General features: G+C 43.5%; 1 protein-coding gene across 1 annotated transcript in view; it reads left to right on the plus strand.

Moving 5' to 3' along the window:
• The first annotated feature begins 393 nt into the window (after nt 1-393).
• Nucleotides 394-23,207, plus strand: part of LOC117670891 (ATP-binding cassette sub-family C member 12-like) — a 66,197-nt gene continuing 43,383 nt past the window's right edge. Inside the window, exons 1-13 of the mRNA XM_087877293.1 lie at nt 394-522; nt 2,841-3,010; nt 4,599-4,754; nt 6,128-6,275; nt 8,277-8,510; nt 9,410-9,583; nt 11,954-12,101; nt 12,746-12,894; nt 13,997-14,104; nt 15,611-15,883; nt 17,010-17,081; nt 18,216-18,340; nt 21,592-21,664. Coding sequence (XP_087733419.1) covers nt 409-522; nt 2,841-3,010; nt 4,599-4,754; nt 6,128-6,275; nt 8,277-8,510; nt 9,410-9,583; nt 11,954-12,101; nt 12,746-12,894; nt 13,997-14,104; nt 15,611-15,883; nt 17,010-17,081; nt 18,216-18,340; nt 21,592-21,664 — 1,944 coding nt within the window. The 5' untranslated portion in view covers nt 394-408. The remainder of the gene's footprint in view (nt 523-2,840; nt 3,011-4,598; nt 4,755-6,127; nt 6,276-8,276; nt 8,511-9,409; nt 9,584-11,953; nt 12,102-12,745; nt 12,895-13,996; nt 14,105-15,610; nt 15,884-17,009; nt 17,082-18,215; nt 18,341-21,591; nt 21,665-23,207) is intronic.

Here is a 23,207-nt window from a genome sequence, read left to right on the forward strand (position 1 = left end):
GTCTGCAAGAAAACAACCAAGCTCGGACAGCACCAAGGACTCCGCCGAAAGCTATTATGCCATGTGGCTAACGTTGCACTTCTTCAACAATGCCAGTCTTGAACATTCATCAGAAGCTGAAGAGTCTTAGGGGGTTCTACTACAAGATAAAACAGATCTCCCAAGCCTGAATTCTTCTTATCCTTCTTGCAATCCACTCACCGGTCAGAACCTGGTTTAGAAAGTTCGACAGAAGTCAGGAGGGAGAGCAGGAAGCGTTCTAGAACAGGGGTCTCCAACCTTGGCAACTTTAAGACCTGTGGACTTCAACTCCCAGAATTCCTCAGCCAGCTTTGCTTTGCTGAGGAATTCTGGGAGTTGAAGTCCACAGGTCTTAATGTTGCCAAGGTTGGAGAATCCTGTTCTAGAATGTTCTTTATGAATCCAGAGTGGCAGTTGAGTCAGGCAGTTGCGGAGAGAGAGAGAGAGAGAGGCTGCACCAGTTTGGAAGATCAGACAAAAAATACTGGAAGCGAATTGAAGGTGTAGCAACGCGAAGGGCGAGGAGAACATCACATATTCAGTCTGTCAATCATCTCTTTAGGGGAGCAGTGGCACATGCAGGAGAGAATTAAGCAGCGCAGTCACTCTGCAGAAGGGTGAAACCAAGCTTAATCAAGAGGAGGAGTGAAATTCTCAGATTCACAACGTCAACTCAGGGCTCTAGAAATATTTGCATGTCTTTCGGCTAAACTTTAATCCTGCTGGCCAATCCGTTACACTGCGTGGTGGCCACACAAAGCTACTGAGAAATTGTCTTTCGTCTTAAAAGTCCAGGTTGTGGAGAGGAACTCATTTCAAAAGAGGGCAGATTTGCAAAAGGCAACGTTTTGATGTGAGATAAGGGGTTGTTGTTTTTTTTCTCATCTATAACATTCACATCCAGTCTCCTCTCTACAGCTCTACACTCTTTTTCCATTCCAAATTTCCTGTCAGTTCAGCAAATTGGGCAGAATAGCAAATGCTCTGGTTGAAAATCTAATTCTTTCGTCACAACGTTAGCTCCAGGTTTAGGAGTCTTTTCCAACCCTTAGTGCTTAATGGCTATTTTTCATTTCTTTCTCTCTTGCTTCTGGACCGTGTCCAGAAGACAAGGGTCCCATCCTTTGATCTCCATAAAATGGTGAGATCTCCACCCCCCCACACACACAGAATGAATGGATCAGTTTGACTGACCCAGAACAATAAACTTAACGCCTTTCGACCTTGAAGCATAATCGCCAACAAAGGGAATGGAAATTGGTGGGAGCAAATGTATTTCAACAGCTCAGCCAACCAGAGGCGGCACCGGCCCGCAACCAACTCACGCACCACCACCCCTCCCACCGGCAGTTCGCCTCTCAATGACTCTGACCTGACACCTTATCACAAGACCCATCACAAGACTCACAAGAGCCTTGGTAGTACAGGGGTTTAAGGCACCCTGTTATTAAGCTGGTTATTAAGACCAGCTGCCTGCAATTACTGCAGGGTTCGAATCTCGCCAAGGCTCAAGGTTGACTCAGCCTTCCATCCTTTCTAAGGTAGGTAAATTGAGGACCCAGTTTGTGGGGGCAATAAGCTGACTTTATATAAATATACAAACAAATGAAGGCTATTGCTTAGCGCATTGTAAGCCGCCCTGAGTCTCTGGAGAAGGGCGGCATATAAATCAAATTAAAAAAAAAAAAAAAAGACTCACTGATGCCTCACACCTGACCCATCACAAGAACCTCCCTTGACACACCCACACCTGGTACCGAAACATTCAGAAACCAGCCCCACGAGCTCTGAGAATGAACCTTCAGCCACAAATGTATTTTGTTGTCACTAGGTATGCATGTAAAAACATGGGGCATAAACAGGGGTGGGATTCAGCTGATTCGGACTGGTTCAGGTGACTCGGATGCTAATTTTACATCTGGTTCGCCAAACCGGTAGTTCCAAGGACTGGCTGGCCCCGCCCACCTTGCCTCGCCCCTCCCAGGAGTCTCCACGCGGCCCGTTTTGTATGCCAGGTAAGTGCACCGCCCGCGCAAAGGCTCTCGGATGGCGAAAAACGGGCCTCCCAGAAGTTCCGGAAGTCCAGAAATGGGTCCGTTTCCAGCCTCTGGAGGGCCTCCAGAACCCTGGAGAGGCCATTTTTGCCCTCCCAGAGGCTTGAGGGAAGCCTCCGGAGCCTGGGGATGGCAAAACCACCCCCCGCCCTATAGTGCAGGAGGCTTAGTAGGCCACGCCCACCATAGCCACGCCCAACCAGCAACCGGGTAGAGAACCAGTTGCTAAAATTTTTAAATCCAACCCCTGGGCATAAACTATGCCCGAAGAAACATCCCATCAAACTGTTGGCCTAGTTTTGATGCCGCTTTGTCTTACCTTAGAACCTTTTGCTCTAAGCTGTTCTTTAAAAGAGGAACATATGAAGAATTGGGGAAGGGAGGAGATGAGAAGTAGGCCACGAGAACAAGGGGGCAGCCTTTCATTAGGTTATAAACACGCGGTGCCTCGTTGCTTTGGTCTTGAAAAGTAGAGGATGGTTGCCAAACAGATTCAATCAACTATGCCCCATTGATAAGCATTTGGGACCCTTCCATTTCTGCTGCTGAAAAAATTGACTTAATGCCTCCGAAATTAACATGGCTTTGCAAACAAAATTGATCTATGCAGGTGTATTTGCCTTTATCTTTGACTGGCAGAGATTTCTGTTCCTCTTCTGACTCCAAGCCTTCCAGCTTTTTTTTTTTCTTTTTTACCAACAGGAAAATGAAAAGAAATGGTTGCTCAAAATTAATCCCCTTCTCTCATTTTTTTCCCCCTTAAAGGCAGACAAAATGGCTAAGGACGGCAAGCCCTGGTACCTTCAGAATGACAGTATACTATTGGAACATTATCTGCCTCCCACTGATTTGAACAAAACAAATATTGAAAAGACCTTCTACCAGAAATATTCACAAAGCTTAAAAACCATGATTCCCATCCGCTTAAGAGCAAGGCAAGTTCCAGTTCTCGTACTTAGAATATTGCGATGAATATTAGAATATTGCGATGAATACGTGGTGGCTCTGTGGCTAAGACGCTGAGCTCGTCGATCGAAAGGTTGGCAATTCAGCGGTTCGAATCCCTAGTGCCACGTAATGGGGTGAGCTCCCGTTACTTGTCCCAGCTTCTGCCAACCTAGCAGTTTGAAAGCACGTAAAAAATGCAAGTAGAAAAATAGGGACCCCCTTTGGTGGGAAGGTAACAGCGTTCTGTGCACCTTCGGCATTTAGTCATGCCGGCCACATGACCACGGAGATGTCTTTGGACAGCGCTGGCTCTTCAACTTTGAAACGGAGATGAGCACCGCCCCCTAGAGTTGGGATCGACTAGCACATATGTGCGAGGGGAACCTTTACCTTTACCTTTAATATCCCTATGATTGTCACCATGACTCCTGAATGAACCAATCATCTAATTTATAACTATCAGAGACCTGGTGTTAGTTATTCCCATACACAGAGATGTAGTAGATAAGCAGAGCACTTAAATTAGCCTCATAAATTGGATGTTGGTCTGGGATCTTGGATTGTGCCAACTTGTGGAAAAATCTACAGCTGGTTTTGGAATGGAAAAAGCACTGATGAACCAGTAGAGCGGAAATTTTCAAAAAAACAACAACTCAGTCCTGGGAAAGAAAAAAAGCATAAGAAAGAACCTCAAGATAACCCTATTTTGATTTTTGTGTGGTATAAGATGGGGCAGAGAGAACCTGATATAGGAAGTCCTCAACGTATGACCACAATTGAGCCCAAAATTTATCTTGCTAAGCGAGACATTTGTTAAGTGAGTTTTAGACTATTTTACGACCTTTCTTGCCACAGTTGTTAAGCGAACTGTAGCAATTGTTAAGTTAGCAACACCGTTGTTAAGTGAATCTGGTTTAGCCATTGACTTTGCTTGTCTGAAGGTCGCAAAAGATGATCCTGTGATCCTGCCGTAAGCATGAACCGGTGGCCAAACTTCTGAATTTTGATTGCATGATCACGGGAATACGACAAAGGTCATAAGTGTGAGAAACAGTCATAAGTCACTTTTTCCCATGCCATTGTAACTTCGAACAGTCACCAAATGAACTACGAGGACTACGTGTAATCTTTTTTTTTTTAAGTACCCCTTGTTTGCTCAGTTGTTCCCCATTCCCAAGGCCAGCTTTACATTCTTCACACACACACAGAGCCCAATTTTAAATTTATCATGGAAATTAAATGATTGGCAAGCACGGGGAGAATTGTTGAGAATTCAAAGCGGGAGTGAATAAAAAACCCGTATCTTGCCTGTTTTCACTGTTGAAAAGACAACCAAGACGGCTGACTTCTCAGAGACAGCTATTCAATATCCAGTGAAAAGATTAGAGAACTCTTGCTCAAAGACCGTAGCTGCTGGGGATGAGGGAAAGGTCTCACTGATGAACAAGTGCCAATCAAAGAAATGATTAGGAGGATGGAATGGGCAACGGTCCAAGGCCAAAGGCAGCTTTTGATTCCCGTAAAATCTTCCCCCTTCTCCCAATGACTGATTCCCTCTTTCTGCCCGACCTACAGGTCTTCCAAGAATCCAGTGGACAATGCTGGACTTTTCTCCTTTGCTACCTATTCTTGGTTTTCCTCTCTAATGCTCCAAGGATACCGGCACAAAATCAATATAGCGATGTTGCCTCCCATCTCCTACTACGACAGTGCCGAACCGAATGCCAAAAGGTTATTATTTTTAAAATCTCTCTCGACCCACCCCAAGCTTCCTGGAGAGAAGGAGGTGGTCCTCGTTTGCATTTGTTGGACTTTGAAGATAACAAACCCAATATCCTGTTTTCCCGAAAATAAGACCTAGCATGATTTTTAAGGATACTCATAATATAAGCCCTCCCCCAAAATAAGCCCCAGTTAAGATAATTAGCCAGACAGATGGATATTAGTACTAATAAGCCCTCCCCAAAAATAAGCCCTAACAAGAAAATAAGCCCTAATCAGGGGTGAAATCCAGCAGGTTCTGACAGGTTCTGGAGAACCAGTAGCGGAAATTTTGAGTAGTTTGGAGAACCAGCAAATACCACCTCTGACTGGCCCCAGAGTGGGGTAGGAATAGAGATTTTATAATATCCTTCCCCCAGGAGTGGAGAGAAAATGGGGATTTTGCAGTATCCTTCCCCTGGAGTGGGGTGGGAATGGAGATTTTGCAGTATCCTTCACCTGGATTGGGGTGGGAATGGAGATTTTGCAATATCCTTCCCCCAGGAGTGGGGGAGGAAATAGGGATTTTGCAGTATCCTTCCCCTGGAGTGGGGTGGGAATGGGGATTTTGCAGGATCCTTCCCCTGGAGTGGGGAGGGAATGGAGATTTTGCAATATCCTTCCCCTGCCATGCCCACCAAGTCACACCATGCCCATCAACCCACGCCCATAGAACCAGTAGTAAAAAAAATTGAATTCCACCACTGGCCCTAATGCATTTTTTGGAGCAAAAATTAGTATAAGGCTCAGTCTTATTTTCAGGGAAACAATTGTTTGTAACAAAATAAGAGGGCTGATGGTGTCCTGCCGTACCTTTCCTAAAAGGAGAAGGAAAGCAGGGCAATGGGCCAAAGCGAGACCCTGTACTTTACTTTACTTTACCCTCTACATGATTTCGGTTGCACCTGGAAAATTATCATCCTGGTTTAAGTCTTCTTTGCAGACATTCTTTGGAGAAGGTGTGCATTAAGAAGAGATTGGACAACCATTTGTTTGAAATGGCATAGGGTTTCCTGCCTGAGTACGGTGTTGGACTAGAAGACTAGAAGGAAAGGTCCCCTTTGCAACTCTGTTATTCTGTTATTCCCTGCAAAGTGGAACACCAGTGAAACAAACAGTGGAGTAAAATACCCAACTTTTACATAAGGCATTGGCCAAGCCTTGATCGATGCTTATCCAATACTAGATTTCAATGTCTGTTTAAAGCAAGATGCCCCGTTATAACTTCTCAATTCTCTATCTGGCCTCTGTAATAATTAATTGACAACAGCGACTTTAACAAGCGTGGGTGTGGAAGAAATATGTCACGTGAGTTGTTTGCTTTTTTTTTTTTTTTTTTACAGATTTCGACTCCTTTGGGAAGCCGAGGTTGCCAAAGTCGGACTTGAGAAAGCTTCTTTAGGCAAAGTGTTCTTTCGGTTTCAAAGGACAAGGATTTTCATGGACATCATTGCTAATATTTTTTATTCCATTTTTGGTGTTTTGGGGCCAGTGAGTAACCTGGAGGCGCATGTTGAGAGCTGACACCCGATAACCTTTCAAAAGATTTGGAAAGAGAATTTGACGGGGTGATTTCTCAGAAATTTCTCCGGGGGAAAGAGGACATTTCAAACCCTTGTTTGAGGCAGAACTTTTGATAAATCCACCCCTCAGTCAAAAGGCTACCCTGGAGTGGTTTCTGATGTCTGTCTTTGGGGTGGAAAGAATAGGTGGGAAGCCAGAGAGGCTGGAATGGGACAACTTGGGACAGCCAACATGCCATGGCCAACTCAATACAGCCAACTTGCAGTGGGACAACTTGCTGCAGGACAATTCAACTAATTAAAAAATTATTTTAATTTTTGTCATTCACATTTCATTTTGTCCCTCCTTTCCCAGCCTTTCTTTCATGATTCGATTCCACCATTTCTTCGCTAGTAGCGTAACTCTTGTCCTGCAGCGAGTTATCCCACGGCGAGTTGGCTGCAGCGAGTTGGCCATGGACAATTGGCTATGATGAGTTGGTCATGGCAAGTTGGCCACACTGAGTTGACCATGCTGTAGACCTATCTTCCCAGTTGATTTGTCGCAAAGAGAGAAGGAGGGAGGGAGGGGGAGAGGGAGAAAGAGAGGGAAGAGGGTGGGAGAGGGAGAGACAGAGAGAGGAAGGGATGGAGGTAGAGAGAGGGGGGAGAGAGGGAGGGAGAGGGAGGGAGAGGGAGGAGGGAGAGAGAGGGAGGGAGGGAGACAGGGAGAGAGAGAAAGGAGGGAGGGAGATGGAGAGATAGGGAGGGATAGAGGGGGAGAGGGGGAGGGAGACAGGGAGGGAGAGGGAGCAGGGAGGGAGAGAGAGAGACAGAGGGAAACCTACTTCACTTTTAAGACACTCATTGCAATTGGCATCTGCTTTGAAAGAAATTTCAAAAGCAAATTCTCTCTCATCAAATTGAATGAGAATCGATAGACCAGCCACTGGAGAATGTCTCTGCCTACTGCTATTGCATTTATAAACCAATTTTTTTTTTAAAGAGAGATCTTATTTCAGTGAAACACTCATACCACATGCAAAAATATCCCACTTTTTGGTCTTTGGCCCGAACTTGATAGGGAAACTTTTCTTAGGCTAAGAACCACATCCATCTTGGCATCGCCATCATCCTGAGTGATCTGGAACCACAGCTCAAACTTGGTGATTTTCCTAGCAGAACACTGTTTTGACAATGATGATAAGGATGACGTCAGTTCCGATGTCCCAAACATTGCTAAAACACGTCTCCTCCCAATGCTTCGAATTGTGAAAAAACACTCAAAAGAAATCTGCCAAAAAAATCCCATGAGAATTCAGGTTGCAAATAATCGTAGATGATCCAGTCCTTGGACAATTATTTTATGTTGGCAGAGCGATTGTAAATTGCCTGGGAGACCTGTCAATTTTTTTTGCACAGATTTTATTTTTTTAAATTGTATTTATTGAATTTTCCAACATTTAAAACACAAAACACATATTTACACTTATAACAGCTTCTCCATATCGGTATCAATATCTTTTGTAACAATCATATTTACAAAAATTCTATTTATCTACATCACTCTCCTATGTTATATCCTTATTTAAATTATAATAATATCTACTCACAAATCAATATCAGATATTTCTTATAAATGTTACGTTCTATATATTATACTTTTTACAATTTATACCTTTAAGTTTTACATTTACTCTCAAGCCAGGAATACCATCTGTTCCAAATTTGATAGTACTCGGTTTCTTCCCTCTCCTTCATTTCCATAGACAGTTTATCCATTTCTGCACATTCATAAATTTTCCTTATTATCAGGTGGTCTGGAGGAGTATCAGTCTGTTTCCATTTCTGTTTTTAAACTGTGGGCAGGAGGGGAATTAAATCAGGCGGTATTGAATAATATTGACTGCTTTAAAAATGTATCAATTTAGCAACACACATTGTCCAAGAAATTTACATGTTTATGTTTTGGTATGTATGTTTTTGCCAGACCTTGATCTTCCATAACATTCTTCAATACACGGACAAAAATTCGAGGGACTTGCTGGAGGGTATTGGCCTCTGCATGGCCCTTTTTTTCACCGAAGTTTCAAAAGTTGTGTTGTGGTCACTGACATGGGCTATCAACTATCGCACAGCTGTCCGGGGAAAGGTTGCCGTGACGACCATCGCTTTTGAGAACCTGCTGGCTTGTAAGTCCTTGAAACACGCGTCTTTAAGCAAGGTAAGATTCGGAGATCACATCCCAGGGTTGAAATTCAGCAGGTTCTGGAGAACCGGTAGCAGAAATTTTGAGTAGTTCGGAGAACCGGCAAATGCCATCTCTGGCTGGCCCCAGAGTGGGGTGGGAATGGAGATTTTGCAATATCCTTCCCCCAGGAGTGGTGAGGGAATGGGGACTTTGCAGTATCCTTCCCATGAAGTGGGGTGGGAATAGGGATTTTGCAGTATCCTTCCCCCAGGAGTGGGAGACAGAGCAAAGAGATGCTGCCTACAGAACAGATAACAGACAGCCTAGCCCACTGCTATATAGTGAGTGGGGCAAGAAGAGAGGACAGCTTCAAATTCTCAAGTTGTAGAAGGGACACTAAGAGAACTGTACGGGTAGTCCTCGACTTACAACCACAATTGAACCCAAAATTTATGTTGTTAAGTGAGACATTTGTTAAGCAAGTTTGTAAAAGGGGGAATCACATGACCCCAGGACACTGCTATCATCATAAATGTAAGTCAGTTCCCCCAGCTGTGAATTTTGATCACGTGACCATGGGGAATGCTGCAACGGTTGTAACTTTGAAAAACAGCACTTTTTTTCAGTGCCGTTGTAACTTTGAATGGTCACTAAACAAACTGTTGGAAGTCAAGGACCACCTACCTGTACGTTCGGACTTGCAAGTGTGTTTGTTAGTACAATTCTTCCAATAAAATAGAATTAGCTCACCTGGTCAGGTTGCCTGTTTAGCCTATCTGGGAAGGTAGATCTTCATCTGTGGTCTTTAGAGTTGGCCATTCTAGACGTAGGAATCGGCCATTCTGATCCTGCCATTCACATTGGTGGACGACGATTTGGAAAGCTTTCCAAACATTGGATCATTTTTGAGCAGTTTCCTCGTTGCCTTTCAGTTGATTAATTTCTTAGCCAACGATGGTTTTCGGATATTCGAAGCTGCCTTGTTCGGCCCCATGCCCATGTTGGCGCCTCTTCTGATCGTGGTTTGCACCATCTATTCCTGTGTCCTCCTTGGTCCGACAGCACTGATAGGAACATTCATTTATACTGCATTTATACCATTGCAGGTAAAACGTTTTCCTTTTCTACAAAATGATGATGCGCTTATACCAGAAGATCTCCCCTAAGGTCCTCTCTTTGTGTTATTAAAATAAGGGGGGAAAAACCCTCCCATGTTAAGGAAGTTGTTAGTGGCAACTAGATAGCAATAGCCCTTAGACTTATATGCCACTTTTAGTGCTTTTACAGCCCTCTCTAAGCAGTTTACAGAATCAGCCTATTGCCCCCAACAATCTCAGTCCTCATTTTACAGACCTCGGAGGGATGGAAGGCTAAGTCAGCCCTGAGCCGGTCAGGATTGAACTCCTGGCTGTGGGCAGAGCCTGCCATACTGCATTTTAACCATTGTACCACCATGGAAGGAAGGAGGGAAGGAAGGAAGGAGGGAAAGAAGGAAGGAAAGAAGGGAAGGAGGAATAGCAATAGCCCTTAGACTTCTATACCGCTTCACAGTGCTTTTACAGCCCGCTCTAAGTGGTTTATAGAGTCAGCCTATTGCCCCCAACAATCAGGGTCCTCATTTTACCCACCTCGGAAGGATGGAAGGCTGAGTCAACCTTGAGCTTAGTGAGATTCAATCTGCCAAACTCCTGGCAGCCGGCAGTCAGCATAAGTAGCCTGCAGTACTGCACTCTAACCACTGTACCCTCATGGCTCTTATTAGATGTGTAAAGTGGGATGTGAAGAGGACATTCTATTCCAGGGGTCAGCAACCCGTGGCTCTGGAGCCGCATGTGGCTCTTTCATCCTTCTGCTGCGGCTCCCTGTCACTGTTGGCTCCACAATTAATAGGGCTTTCGGTTAGGACAGGTAGAGGAAAAAGAATGCCGCGCTAGGAGGAGACTCTATGGTGGGGGAACCGCACTTCCGGTTGGCAGAGGAAAAAGGACGCCACACTAGGAGGAGTCTCTATGGGAACTGGACTTCTGGTCGGCTCCGGAATTGAATGGGGGGGGGATGGTGGTGTTTCCGGTTAGGACCTTTGTGGCTCTTTGAGTGTTTAAGGTTGCCAACCCCTGTTCTAGTCCATGGGTGTCAAACTCACGATGTTTTTCCCATTCACGGAGCTGGGGTGGGCGTGGCCTGCATGGGACACATCCGGGCCGCAGACCGCCTGTTTGACACCCATGTTTCCATCATATTTTGATCTTAATGGTTTTGCTTCCTAGCAGAGATCTCCTTGCAGGTTCTGGTGGGATTTTACTAAAAGTCTTCTGCAAATGTTATAGTCCAAATGCATTGATATCGCCCTCCTCCTATACGACAGCAAGACTAGTGTGGACAGTTTTGGTTAAATTTAATCGATTTTAATTGGGTTGTTTTAAATTGCGGCCAAAAATATTTAATTATTTTTAAACTGTTTTTAAATTTTGTATGTTCTGTTTTATTCTGGCTGTTCACCGCCCTGAGTCCTGCTGGAGAAGGGTGGTATACAAATTAAAACAAACAAATAAATAAATAAATATTTAAGTGATAATACAGGTAGTCCTTAACTTACAACAGTTCATTTAGGGACTGTTCAAAGTTACAACGGCACTGAAAAAAGTGACTTATACGACCGTTTTTCAAAGTTATGGCCTTTGCATCATCCCCATGATCATGTGATCAAAATTCAGAGGCTTGGCAACCGGTTCATATTTATGACCGTTGCGATGTCCCAAGGTCATGTGATCCCCTTTTGCGAACGTCTGACAAGCGAAGTCAGTGGGGAAGCCAGATTCACTTAAGGACTGTGTTACTAACTTACCAACTACAGTGATTCACCTAACGACTGAGGCAAGAAAGGTCGTAAAACGGGGCCAAACTCACTTAGTAAATGAAACATTGGGCTCAATTGTGGTCGTAAGTCGAGGACTACCTATACTCACAGCCTAAATCTGAACAACAGAAGGGATATCAATAATGGAAAATATTTGTAGCTCCGGGTTGACATGAAGGGTCCTTAGTGCTCTCTGAGCTTTGTTGTTTTTTTACAGACATTTCATGACCCAGGTAGGTAACATCATCAGTGCCAGTACCAAAGAGGAAGGAAGGAAGACACAGAGGAAGAGAGGGAGGAAGAGAGAGAGAGAGAGAGACAAAGGAAGAAAGAAAGAAAGAAAGAAAGAAAGAAAGAAAGAAAGAAAGAAAGAAAGAAAGAAAGAAAGAAAGAAAGAGTATTTGTAGCTCAGGATTGAAATGAGGGGTCTTTGGTGCTCCCTGAGCTTTGTTGTTTTCTTGCAGACTTTTCATGACCCAGCTAGGTAACATTATCAGCGCTAGTCACAGAAGGGATAGCTACAATTATAAAGACTCTTCAGCCTTTAGCCATGAGTTTACCTGTCAGCCCTGTAATGAAATCTGGGCTGTGGCTCACCTTTTGCTCCCCTTCCTTGCAGATGCTGATGGCCAAATTAACATCTGTTTTCCGAAGACGCTCTATTTTGCTGACCGACAAACGTGTGCGAATCATGAATGAGGTGTTGACGTGCATTAAATTAATCAAAATGTATGCCTGGGAAACATCGTTTGCAAAAATTATCACAGGTACCTGGAGTGGGGAGGTTCGTGTTTCAGTGGAATGTTTTAACTAGATCCTCCGCATCCTGATTTATGATTCACCTTTAATTGAAGATGTACAGGGTATAATGTGCAAAAAAAATCATAAACCAGGGGTCTGCAACCTTAAAACACTCAAAGAGCCATTTGGACCCGTTTCCCACAGAAAAGAAAACACCGGGAGCCACAAAACCTGGGTGGGCGTGGCCAACTCGATGTCACTCACTTCCACCAGTCACATGACCTCCCCTAGCCACGCCTACCCACCCGGTCATTAGGGCAGAGAACCGGTTGTTAAAAAATATCTCCTTCTCTTTCCCTCCCTCCCTCCCTTCCTCCCCCCTCTCTCCCTCCCTCTCTGTATCTCTCTCTCTTTGCCCTGGCCGCTTCTCCATCCCCCCCCCATCGCCCTTACCTTCTCAGGCCAGGCGAGGAGTGACTGGGAGGGGAGGACGAGGAGCGGAGCTAGTCAGTGGTGGGATCACCCAACAGGGAGCCACAGCAGAGGGCCCAAAGACCCGCATGCGGCTCCGGAGCCGCAGGTTGCTGACACCTGTCATAGACCATGGTCTAGAAAAGATTTATCTCTTCGTTCCATGTGTTACAGGATGATGTCTTTTTACCCTTTGCAGGCATCAGGGAAGCAGAAAGAAAAATCCTAGAAAAGGCAGGATACTTCCAGAGTGTGAACTCTGCTCTTACCCCGGTCGTTTCCACTCTAACCATTGTTATGCTGTTTTCCTTCCACACCCTGTTAAAGCGTGAACTAACAGCTGCTGCTGTAAGTTGATATTTCTGTTTCATAATTGCCCCCCCCCCCAATTGTATTTTTATGATAGCTATCAATCCCTAACCAAGATGATCCCAGAATGACAGATCAACAGTCCTAGGCTGCATTAACACAGGGATAGAATCAGGATCACGTGAAGTAGTTAGCACCACTTTATAATGCCTTGGTAAGGCCACACTTGGAATACTGCCTCCAGTTTTGGTCACCAAGGATGTGTGTGTGCGTGTGGTCATCTTCTTTTAATGACCCCATTATCCTTTGTGGGATGGAGTCAAAGCAACTGAATGGAGCTGAGTGTTTACTGGCCGGATGCCCTTCCTGTCACTAATGAGGAGTTATATTCAGCAGATATATTCTCATCGTGCCCAGATAAGTGTATGTATGTATATGTGTGTGTGTCTGTGTGTGTATTACAAATTATTCTAAAAATACGAGTTCCAGGTATATTTGTAAACAAATATTAGTTCCAGAGCTCGCATAATGTCTGCATCTTTGTTTAGATAGATAGATAGATAGATAGATAGATAGATAGATAGATAGATAGATAGATAGAAAGCTATAGCTATAGCTATAGCTATAGCTATAGCTATAAATAGAGATAGAGATAGAGATAGAGACATGTATAAAAGATGTTGGAATTCTAGAAAGTGTAGAGAATAAAGATGATTAGGGGACTGGAGAGCATATGAAGAAATAGTTGCAGGAATTGGGTATGCCTAATTTAATGTGCTAGTCATTCCTGACTCTAGGGGGCGGTGCTCATCTCCGTTTCAAAGCCGGAGAGCCAGCGCTGCCCGAAGACGTCTTCGTGGTCATGTGGCCAGCATGCTTAAAAGCCAAAAGCACATGGAACGCTGTTACCTTCCCACCAAAGGTGGTCCCTATTTTTCCACTTTCATTTTTGACGTGCTTTCGAACTGCTAGATTGGCAGAAGCTGGGACAAGTAACGGGAGCTCACCCCGTTACGCAGCACTAGGGATTCGAACTGCTGAACTGCCGACCTTTTGATTGACAAGCTCAGCATCTTAGCCACTGAGCCACCACATCCCTACATGTGATATTAAGAATCCTTTAATTGCTTCTCTTTTACAGGCCTTCAGTGTGATTTCAGTATTTAACACCATGAGGTTTTCAATTGCCATTTTGCCATTTTCAGTGAAAGCCCTTGCAGAAGCCAGCGTCGCCTTAAAAAGGTTGAAGGTAGAAAATGGTGGTTTTTTTGAGGGGAGTGCGGGTGGGATGATTACAGATGTTTTGGGATATTTAAGCAAGGACATAAAAGAAGAACACCCTGTGTTAGTTACAGAATACTCTAGATTGCTATATTATATCATATCTGTTTTGCTGTCAATGCCCCTTAATCTATTATTGAAAAATTGTATTATACACACAACAATGTGAACAACTGTTCTTTATGAGGAACAGTTGCAGGAATTCAGGCAGGGGGCTGCTGGAGGTTCGCAGGGGTTCCGGAGAACCTCTAGCTAAGATTCTGTGCAGTTCGGACAACCCCCAAATCCCACTCCTGGCTGGCCCCGCCCACCTCACCCCTCCCCTCCAAGGAGTCCCCACGCGGCCTATTTTGGATGCAGGTAAGTGCAGGGCGCGCACAGAGGCTTGGGGAGGGCGAAAAATGGGCCTTCCGGAAGTTAGGACCTGTTTCCAGCCTCCAGAGGGCCTCTGGAGTCTGGGGAGGCTATTTTCGCCCTCCAGGAGTCTCGAGGAAAGACTCCGGAGCCCAGGGAGGGCAAAGCCATGGTGCAGGAAGCTGACTAGGCCACACCCACCATGGCCATGCCCACCCAGCAACCGGACAGAGAACCCCTTGCTAAAATTTTTGAAGCCCACCCCTGAATTGAGGATGTCTACCAATGAGGCAATGGATGGAAACTAATCAAGGAGAGAAGCAACTTAGATCTAAAGAGAAATTTCCTGACAGAACAATTGATCAGTGGAACAACTTTCCTCCAGAAGTTGTCGGTGCTCCACCACTGGAGGTTTTTTTTTTTAATTGAAAAGTTTTAGAATGTTTTACAAAGATTTCCCCCCCTCCTCCCCCCACCCATTCCCTTCTCCTTCCCTCCCCCCCCCCCGACTTCCCAGAGCAAAATACAGGGTATTACATTTAGCAAACATAATCTAATATAAACAAACTAACTATAAGCTCTTAACTCCCCCTTACTCTTTAACTCCCCTATAGGTACCAAAATATCAGAATAAGAAGAAAAATCATCTAAATATTTCATTCATAAGCTATTTGCAACTTTTTAGTCCCATATTTATTTTGTATATAGTCAATCCATCTTCTCCATTCCAGTACATATCTTTCATTCGAACGATCCTTCAAATATGCAGAGATTTTAGCCATGTTGTTTAGCATGACTAAACACCAAAGGTGCATGGAACGCTGTTCCCTTCTCACCAAAGGTGGTCCCTATTTTTCCACTTGCATTTTTTACGTGCTTTCGAACTGCTCGGTTAGCAGAAGCTGGGACAAGTAACGGGAGCTCACCCCATTACGCGGCACTAGGGATTCGAACCGCTGAACTGCCGACCTTTCGATCGACAAGCTCAGCGTCTTAGCCACTGAGCCACCGTGTACCATCCAAAAACTGTTTAGAGAGGTCTGTAAAACACTGTGAAGCGGTATATAAGTCTAAATGCTATTGCTTTATCTTAGATCATTTTTTTCCCCCTCTCTTGTAGAAAATTCTCACTATGAAAACGCCTTCTGAGTATGTGATGACCCTGCAGGGCTCCAGAAATGCGGTGGTGTTGAAAGACGTCACCTTATCTTGGGAAAGTGCTTCTGGTGAACCCCAGAGGAAAAGTGGGAAAGAAACACTTCTGAATGGGAAAAGGGTCTACAAATCTCCTCCCAGGGTAAATGCGATCATTCCTCACTCTCAGATATCAGTGGTTGGGAGCGATATCAACTGCAGCTTTGTCCTGCGGAATATAAGTTTCATAGTAGAGAAAGTAAGTATACGGGAACAATAATATTTGAAACCAAATTCGACCTGGTGATAATTTACGTTAAGAGGTTAAGATTTGGCCTGGATATAAACAACCTCCGGATTGATGGGGAAGATCCCTTACTGCCATAATATAGCTTGCCTCCCATAGAAGACCTATGTATTGTATGAGTCAGAAGGAGGGCTGAGAAAATATCTACAGAGCCCTCACATCCTGGACATAAATTATTTCAAGAATTCTCCCTTTGCTAGAGGACATTGCATGCCAAAACAACTAAACACAATAACAATAGTACTTAGACTTATATACCGCTTCACAGTGCTTTACAGCCCTCTCTAAGCAGTTTACAGCATCAGCATCTTGCCCCCCAACAATCTGGGTCCACATTTTACCCACCTTGGAAGGATGGAAGGCTGAGTCAACCTTGAGTCTATCGGGATCAAACTCCTGGCTGTGGGCAGAGTCAGCCTACGATATGGCATTCTAACCACTGCACCACCATGGATGGATGGATGGATGGATGGAGGGAGGGAGGGAGGGAGGGAGGGAGGGAGGGAGGAAGCAAGGAAGGGAGGAAGGGAGGAAAATAGCCTTTAGACTTATATAGTGCTTTATTAGCCGTCTCTAAGCGGTTTACAGAGTCAGCCTTTTGCCCCCAACAATCTGGGTCCTCATTTTACCCATCTTGGAAGGATGGAAGGTAAGTCAACCTTGAGCCTGGTGAGATTCGAACTGCCAAATTGCAAGCAGCTGGGAGTCAGCAGAAGTAACCTGTAGTACTGCATTCTAACCACTGCACCACTTAGATAGTTTTTTCCCTCATGCTATCACTCTGCTGAACACCTAATTCCCACAGTACTATCTTAGGTAGTACTATCTTAGGTAGTACTATCTACCCTTGTTGTATCTCTGTAATATTATTATTATCCTTCCCACCTTCTCTACTACCCTCTCTGATATCATTATTATGATTACTATTACCCTGTTGTTTTGCATACACACTGAGAGCTTCTGCATCAGGGACAAATTCTTTGTGTGTCTAATCACACTTGGCGAAATGAAGTATTCTAATTCTAAAGTATTCTACTGCTGTCTATAAATTATACTTAATTTTTTTTTCCTTTCCCAGGGCAAAGTTTTGGGGATTAGTGGCAATGTCGGAAGTGGAAAAACCTCAATCCTTAAAGCAGTATTAGGACAGGTACGTAAATGTCTACATTTTTCTCAGTTCAGCTCTGATGTGATATTTTACAGTTAACATGGCTTTTTCCCCTGACTCTGCTATGCTGATGAAGTCAAAGCTTCAGTATTATGTGGTAGCCAAAGTTAGGCCTATAGTGCGTGAACTATATATACATCATTCTGCTAATACGCTGATCTTCTCAGCTCTTATGGTTAATGCATACCAACATTATGATGCTGGTTGCAGGTGTTTTACTATTTGCTTAAACAGAGGAAGCAGATCTAAAAATTCATGCATTTGCTCCAGAGATGGGTTTCAAAAATTTTAGCAAGGGATTCTCTGTCTGGTTGTTGAGTGGGCATGGCCATGGTGGGCGTGGCCTAGTCAGCATTAAATATTTTATGTAACTGCAAACCGTGGGAGGGATTGCGCTGCACAGACTAAATCAAGATGCAAAAAATTCAATCTATCCGATAATTCTTGGTGTATGACACACAATAAAATCTTTCCCCAATCATAATTCCAAAACTACAATAACAGCAAAGGAAATAATTACTTCCACTACATGACATAAAGTTTAAATTTAGAGAATAGAAATTATGTCTTGTTTGGCCCTGATGGAAGGGCTGGCCTTGATATGCAGTGTCTTCCCTAATTTTCCAATATTTTCAAATTCTCCATCAGAAAAAAAATAGGTATCTAACAGTGATGGGATTCAAAAACATTTATTACTGGTTCTGTGGGCGTGGCTTGATGGGTGTGGCATGGCTTGGTGGGCGTGGTTTGGTGGGCGTCGCAGGGGAAGGATACTGTAAGATGTCCATTCCCACCCCATTCCAAGGGAAGGATACTGCAAAATCTCCATTCCCTCCCCACTTCAGGGGAAGGATCCTGCAAAATCCCCATTCCCTCCCGATCAGCTGGGACTCGGGAGGCAGAGAATAGATAGGGGCGGGGCCAGTCAGAGGTGGTATTTACCGGTTCTCCGAACTCCTCAAAATTTCCACTACCGGTTCTCCAGAACTGGTCAGAACCTGTTGAAAGCCACCTCTGGTACCTAAGAATTGTGATTTATGATACCTGGATTCACAGATAACAGGGAAACCCACTGAAGCAGATTTGACATCCAAGCATTCCTTCTCTCCACTTCAGATGTATCTGTATCGTGGGAATGTCGTGGTGAATGGCACTTTGGCATATGTGTCCCAGCAAGCATGGATATTTCATGGAAGTGTCAGGGATAACATACTCTTTGGAGAAGACTACGATGAACAAAGGTAACTATAAAAAAATGCTAAAGATTTCCCCTGTCCTGTCATGTCCAAGTCTAGCAGTGCTCATCTTCTTTTCTTAACCGGGGGGAGCCAGGATTGTCCGAAGACAATTCTGTGGTCATGTGGCCAGCATGATTATATGCTGAAGGCGCACAGAACTGTTACCTTCCCACCAAAATGGTACCTATTTATCTTCTCACGTTTGCATGATTTTGAACTGCTAGGTGGGCAGGAGCTGGGATGAGGACGGGAGCTCACCCCATTGCATGGAGCTCAGGTCTTGAACCCAGTCTGTCTGCTTTCTTTAACTGCTGAGCCATTGTGCCCTCAAAGGTAACTACAATTTTAAGTACTAAAAAACATGAAGATTAGTGGGGAGAGTGCTCCATCATTCAAAATTATCACACTCTCTTTGCTGATCCTTGGCTCTGGTTTTTTGTTTTTTTTTTTAAGGAATTAAGTCTTTAATCCTTTTATTCTTAGCTACATAAAGGAAAAGGCAAACATTGTGTTCAGCTAAATGCTAGGATGTTGTACTGTTAAATAACTGTTATCAGACGTATTTATGGAAACACCTACTTATTTCTCTTGCTGTATTTATAAGAAATGCCCTGGGGACAGAAAAGGGAAGTAACAAAATGAAAATGTTCAAAATGGCAACTCAGATTTTTTTTAAAAAAGCACATTAAACCAAAACATAACTCCTCAATTGGAGAGGAAATAGTGGCATAAAATGTCAGCTTCTTAAAGGTTCTCAGATTCTAACATTGCCAGAGGACTTCTGCAGGCAAGGCATCACCAAACCTGTCTTTCTGAGCCATCTTACCTGAGTGAGCGATGGGAACTGATGTGAGGCATCAGAAGTTGACCTGAATGTTTGAAGAAGTTCATTGGAGGACAGAGAGCAATTTGTATTAGGCCTTCTCTATTTGAAGTCTGGTAGCCTGCCCAGGCTCCATTTTTTGGCCACAACGACCTCCTGCAGCCCTCTGCCAGTGAAAATAGAGCATGTGGGGGTGGGGGTGCACGGCCCACCAGGGCTCTGTGTTTGGCCACAACAACCTCCTGCAGCTTTCTGACAGCAAAAATGAAGCATGTGTTTCTGCTGGCAGAGGGCTGCAGGAGGCCATCACACCGATGAGTGATGTGGAGCTGGCCATGCCCATCATGGCTACACCCACTATGGCCACCAACGCGCCCCCCCGGCCTCCCAAGGTCAAACACAACCTTGAATGCAAATAGAAAAAATAGGGGCCACCTTTGGTGGGAAGGTAACAGCGTTCCATGTGTCTTTGGCATTTAGTCATGCCGCCCACATACCACAGAGATGTCTTCGGACAGTGCTGGCTCTTCGGCTTTGAAATGGAGATGAGCAGCGACCCCTAGTGTCGGGAATGACTATCACATATGTGCAAGGGGAATCTTTACCTTTTAACCTTAATATTCGCCATATATTTAATGTTCTTTTTAAATGTATCAAGACCAAAATTACAATTTGGTGGGCCATTTCAAAAGGTCTTTAAGGGCTTCACCCAAGTATTCTGAGGGCCACAGGCAGGTCAAGGACCTCAACTGAACAACCTATATTACAGTAATCAAGATAAGACATGTCTTAACTTCTCATTTTCAAATAGAGTTTATGTATTCCCCAGAAAATCCTTTGCTTTTAATGAAACCAAGGAAACTGTTCTTTCTTATTAGTTTTCTAAATATTATACCCGACCAGTGTACTCAGCTGTGAGAGTAAACGGTTGCTAAATATCACTTCTGTCATTTCCTCAAATTATATTGGAGAGGATCAAAAAAAGAAAAAGAAAAAAGAAGAGAAAAGAAAGAAAAGTCTATTCCAGCTTAGCAGGAACAAACAAACAAGCCAACCCAACTCCCAAGAGCTCATTTTAAGACATCTTCAAAATGGCTCCAGGGAATATTACCAGCATGTCACAAGCCATTAGATGCTGCAGGGAAGCATTAAGCTTTGCTGAAATGATATGAAATAGAAAAGCAACCTTCACTTCAAATATTACATACAATGTCTAAGGGTAAAATAATTGATAAGGCCCAGTTATTTGAGTGCCTTCTTTGCTCGAGTCATTTCCATCTCAGCTGGTTATTGTAAGAGCTCTACAACTTGAAAAAAAAATTGTGAAGAGATGCTATCTAGGGAAGAGTTAGATAAGAGGAAACATAGCCCACAGTTGCATAATGAGTGGAACAGGAGTTTTACGAGGGATCCTTAATGCTAAGTAACTGAGCGATACCTCAGTATTCAACATTAATTGGTTCTGGGAGGCATGCTGAGTACCAAAAACGATGAGTACCAAACAAAATTTTCTCACGAGGAATAATGTAAATAAATGTAATGTATCCCAAATCCAAAGAAATTATAATAATACAATTTTATCCATCCAGTTACATAGTATGGAAAAAGAAATAAATACAAATTGTACATAATATACATAAGTAGATAATCTTTGCAAACCAGTTACATGGTAAAAAACAAAAACAAAAAAACAAAAAAAAAAGATAGGGTTATATAAAACAGAACAACAGGGTTGGAAGGGAGCTTGTAGGTCATCTAGCCCAACCCCCTGCCCAAGCAGGCGACCTTACATATCATGACTTTACATGAGAAATAAACCTAGAAATTAATAAATACGTAGATTAAATAAAATAAAAACTTCAGTTTAGCTGTAGTGATGAGGGGGGGGAACAGCGCAAAAATACACAAAATGACCACAGAAGCTAAGATAAGACTGCAAGAGGATGTGCATAGGGCACGAGTTACCACGTGACTAACGTGGCACCCTTTGCTCGGCTGGAAAAGGGTAGCGAGTCACGAGGCAACCAGCATCATCAAGTTCTAGCTTGCGTGTTGTTTGTACCAAACAAACAATGAGTACCGGGACAAAATTTTCTTGTCAAAATGCGTTGAGTACCAAATTCGATGAGTTTCAAAGCAGTTGAGTACGGAGGTTCCTCTGTATCAGGCTATAAAGCTGATGGTGAGAAAATTGTACTTTCAAATTTGCAAGTTTCTATTAATGCAGCTTTACAATAAAATAGAATTAGCTTAGTTGGTCACATTTGCTGTCTTAGCTAAGGCTAAGACTGAGTCAAGACTGGCAATACTCGACATTGAAGGAGTCTTCTCCAATAATAAATCACAATATTGCTACAAGGCTTATTTATAGAAGTGAAAGAAATTTGCTGAGATTCATTGCTTGCAGTTCAGTTCAGTTTTAATATTTTAGGTATAATCATATCATCAACATTTGCAATCTCAAGACAGATATGGAACGTTTATCCTATGGAGATATGACTGAAGTAAGTATAATGGGGGTTTCATTTAATTTAAGGATGCTAAGTTAAACTGCCAACTTACGGTTGCTTATTTTGTCTATTGGTATCTCACCTCATGGCAACATATTTGGAGATCTCCCTTGATTTTATGCACGTAATAAGTCAGTGAGCTACGATGGATGGAGAGAGAATTTTTTTTTGAAAGAAGTTTTTTATTTTTATTTCTTACGCATATATAGTAAATGTACATTCTCTTATCCATAATTGATCATACATATTTTTTTCTAATGAAAGCATAAAGAGAAGACATTTTAATCCCATTTGGGGTTGCTCTTCTACCCTCTCTTTTCCCTCTTTTCACAACAAACCTTCTTCTCCTTCTTCTTTCTTTCCCCTCCCTCCCTCCTCTCCTCTTCTACTTTCTTCCTCCTCTTCTCCTCCCCTACTTCCCCTTCCTTTCCCTCACTCCTCCCCTCTTTTCCCCCCTTTCTCACCTTCTCTCCTGCTCTTGTCCCCTATCCTTTCTTCCTCTCCTTCCCCTTTCTTCCATTCCTCGAGAGAGAAGGATTGACCTCAAATCACCTACTGAGCTTCTCAGTCAATTGGTTAATTAATGACAGCATTATATTTGCTTTTTCAAGAAAGAAAAATGCATCACTGGGCCTGAAGCCAATTGGTCAAACTAGCTTTAGATATTCTTCCTAGTACGAAGGGTACAAAACTCCAATATTAATTCATGTTAAGCATCTTCAGGTGTTACATCAGCTTTGTGAAACAGTGATACAAATGAGTTTCCTATAATTTTGCAAAGAAGAGTTAGGGGTGACATGATTCTGATTTCAGGGCTACTACACATATAGACTGACTTTCAGAACATATTGGCTTAGTCATGGCTTGTTGGATAAACCATAATAGGTTGTGCACAAGGTAGTAAGCCACAAAGCATGGCTAACGGACCCCTGGCTTCAAATAACACAGTAGGCTAATGTAAACTGGGATTGGATCAGTGGTGAAATCCACATTTTTTACTACCGGTTCTGTGGGTGTGGCTTGGTGGGCATGGTGTGGCTTGGTGGGCGTGGCAGGGGAAAGATACTGCAAAATTATCCATTCCCTCCCCACTCCTGGGGGAAGGACATTGCAAAATCTCCATTCCCACCCCACTCTGGGGCCAGCCAGAGATGGTATTTGCCGGTTCTCCGAACTACTTAAAATTTCCGCTACCGGTTCTCCAGAACCTGTCAGAACCTGCTGGATTTCATCCCTGGATTGGATCCAGCTTGTTATGGGAACTCATCTGTCAGTCTGTAAGTAACTGATAGGCCAAGATGTTAAACCAATCGTGTTTTGCTAATTTAGTTTTGATGTGTTTCATAAACCCAACATTTGTCATAACGCGTTGAGGCTAAATTGGGCCATAATGTGTTTTTATCACCAAAGGATTAGTGGATCTGAAGGAGAGAAAAAAAAACCCCTGATTTAAATATTCCTATTTTATTATCTGAGCAATCTGCTGTATTTTCCTGGAAATGGCTGGAATACAAGCAAGTCTGGGCTCCAGAAGGGG

Source organism: Pantherophis guttatus, chromosome 11 (genome assembly GCF_059756535.1).
Source record: "Pantherophis guttatus breed Tessera chromosome 11, ASM5975653v1, whole genome shotgun sequence".
NCBI lineage: Eukaryota > Metazoa > Chordata > Lepidosauria > Squamata > Colubridae > Pantherophis > Pantherophis guttatus.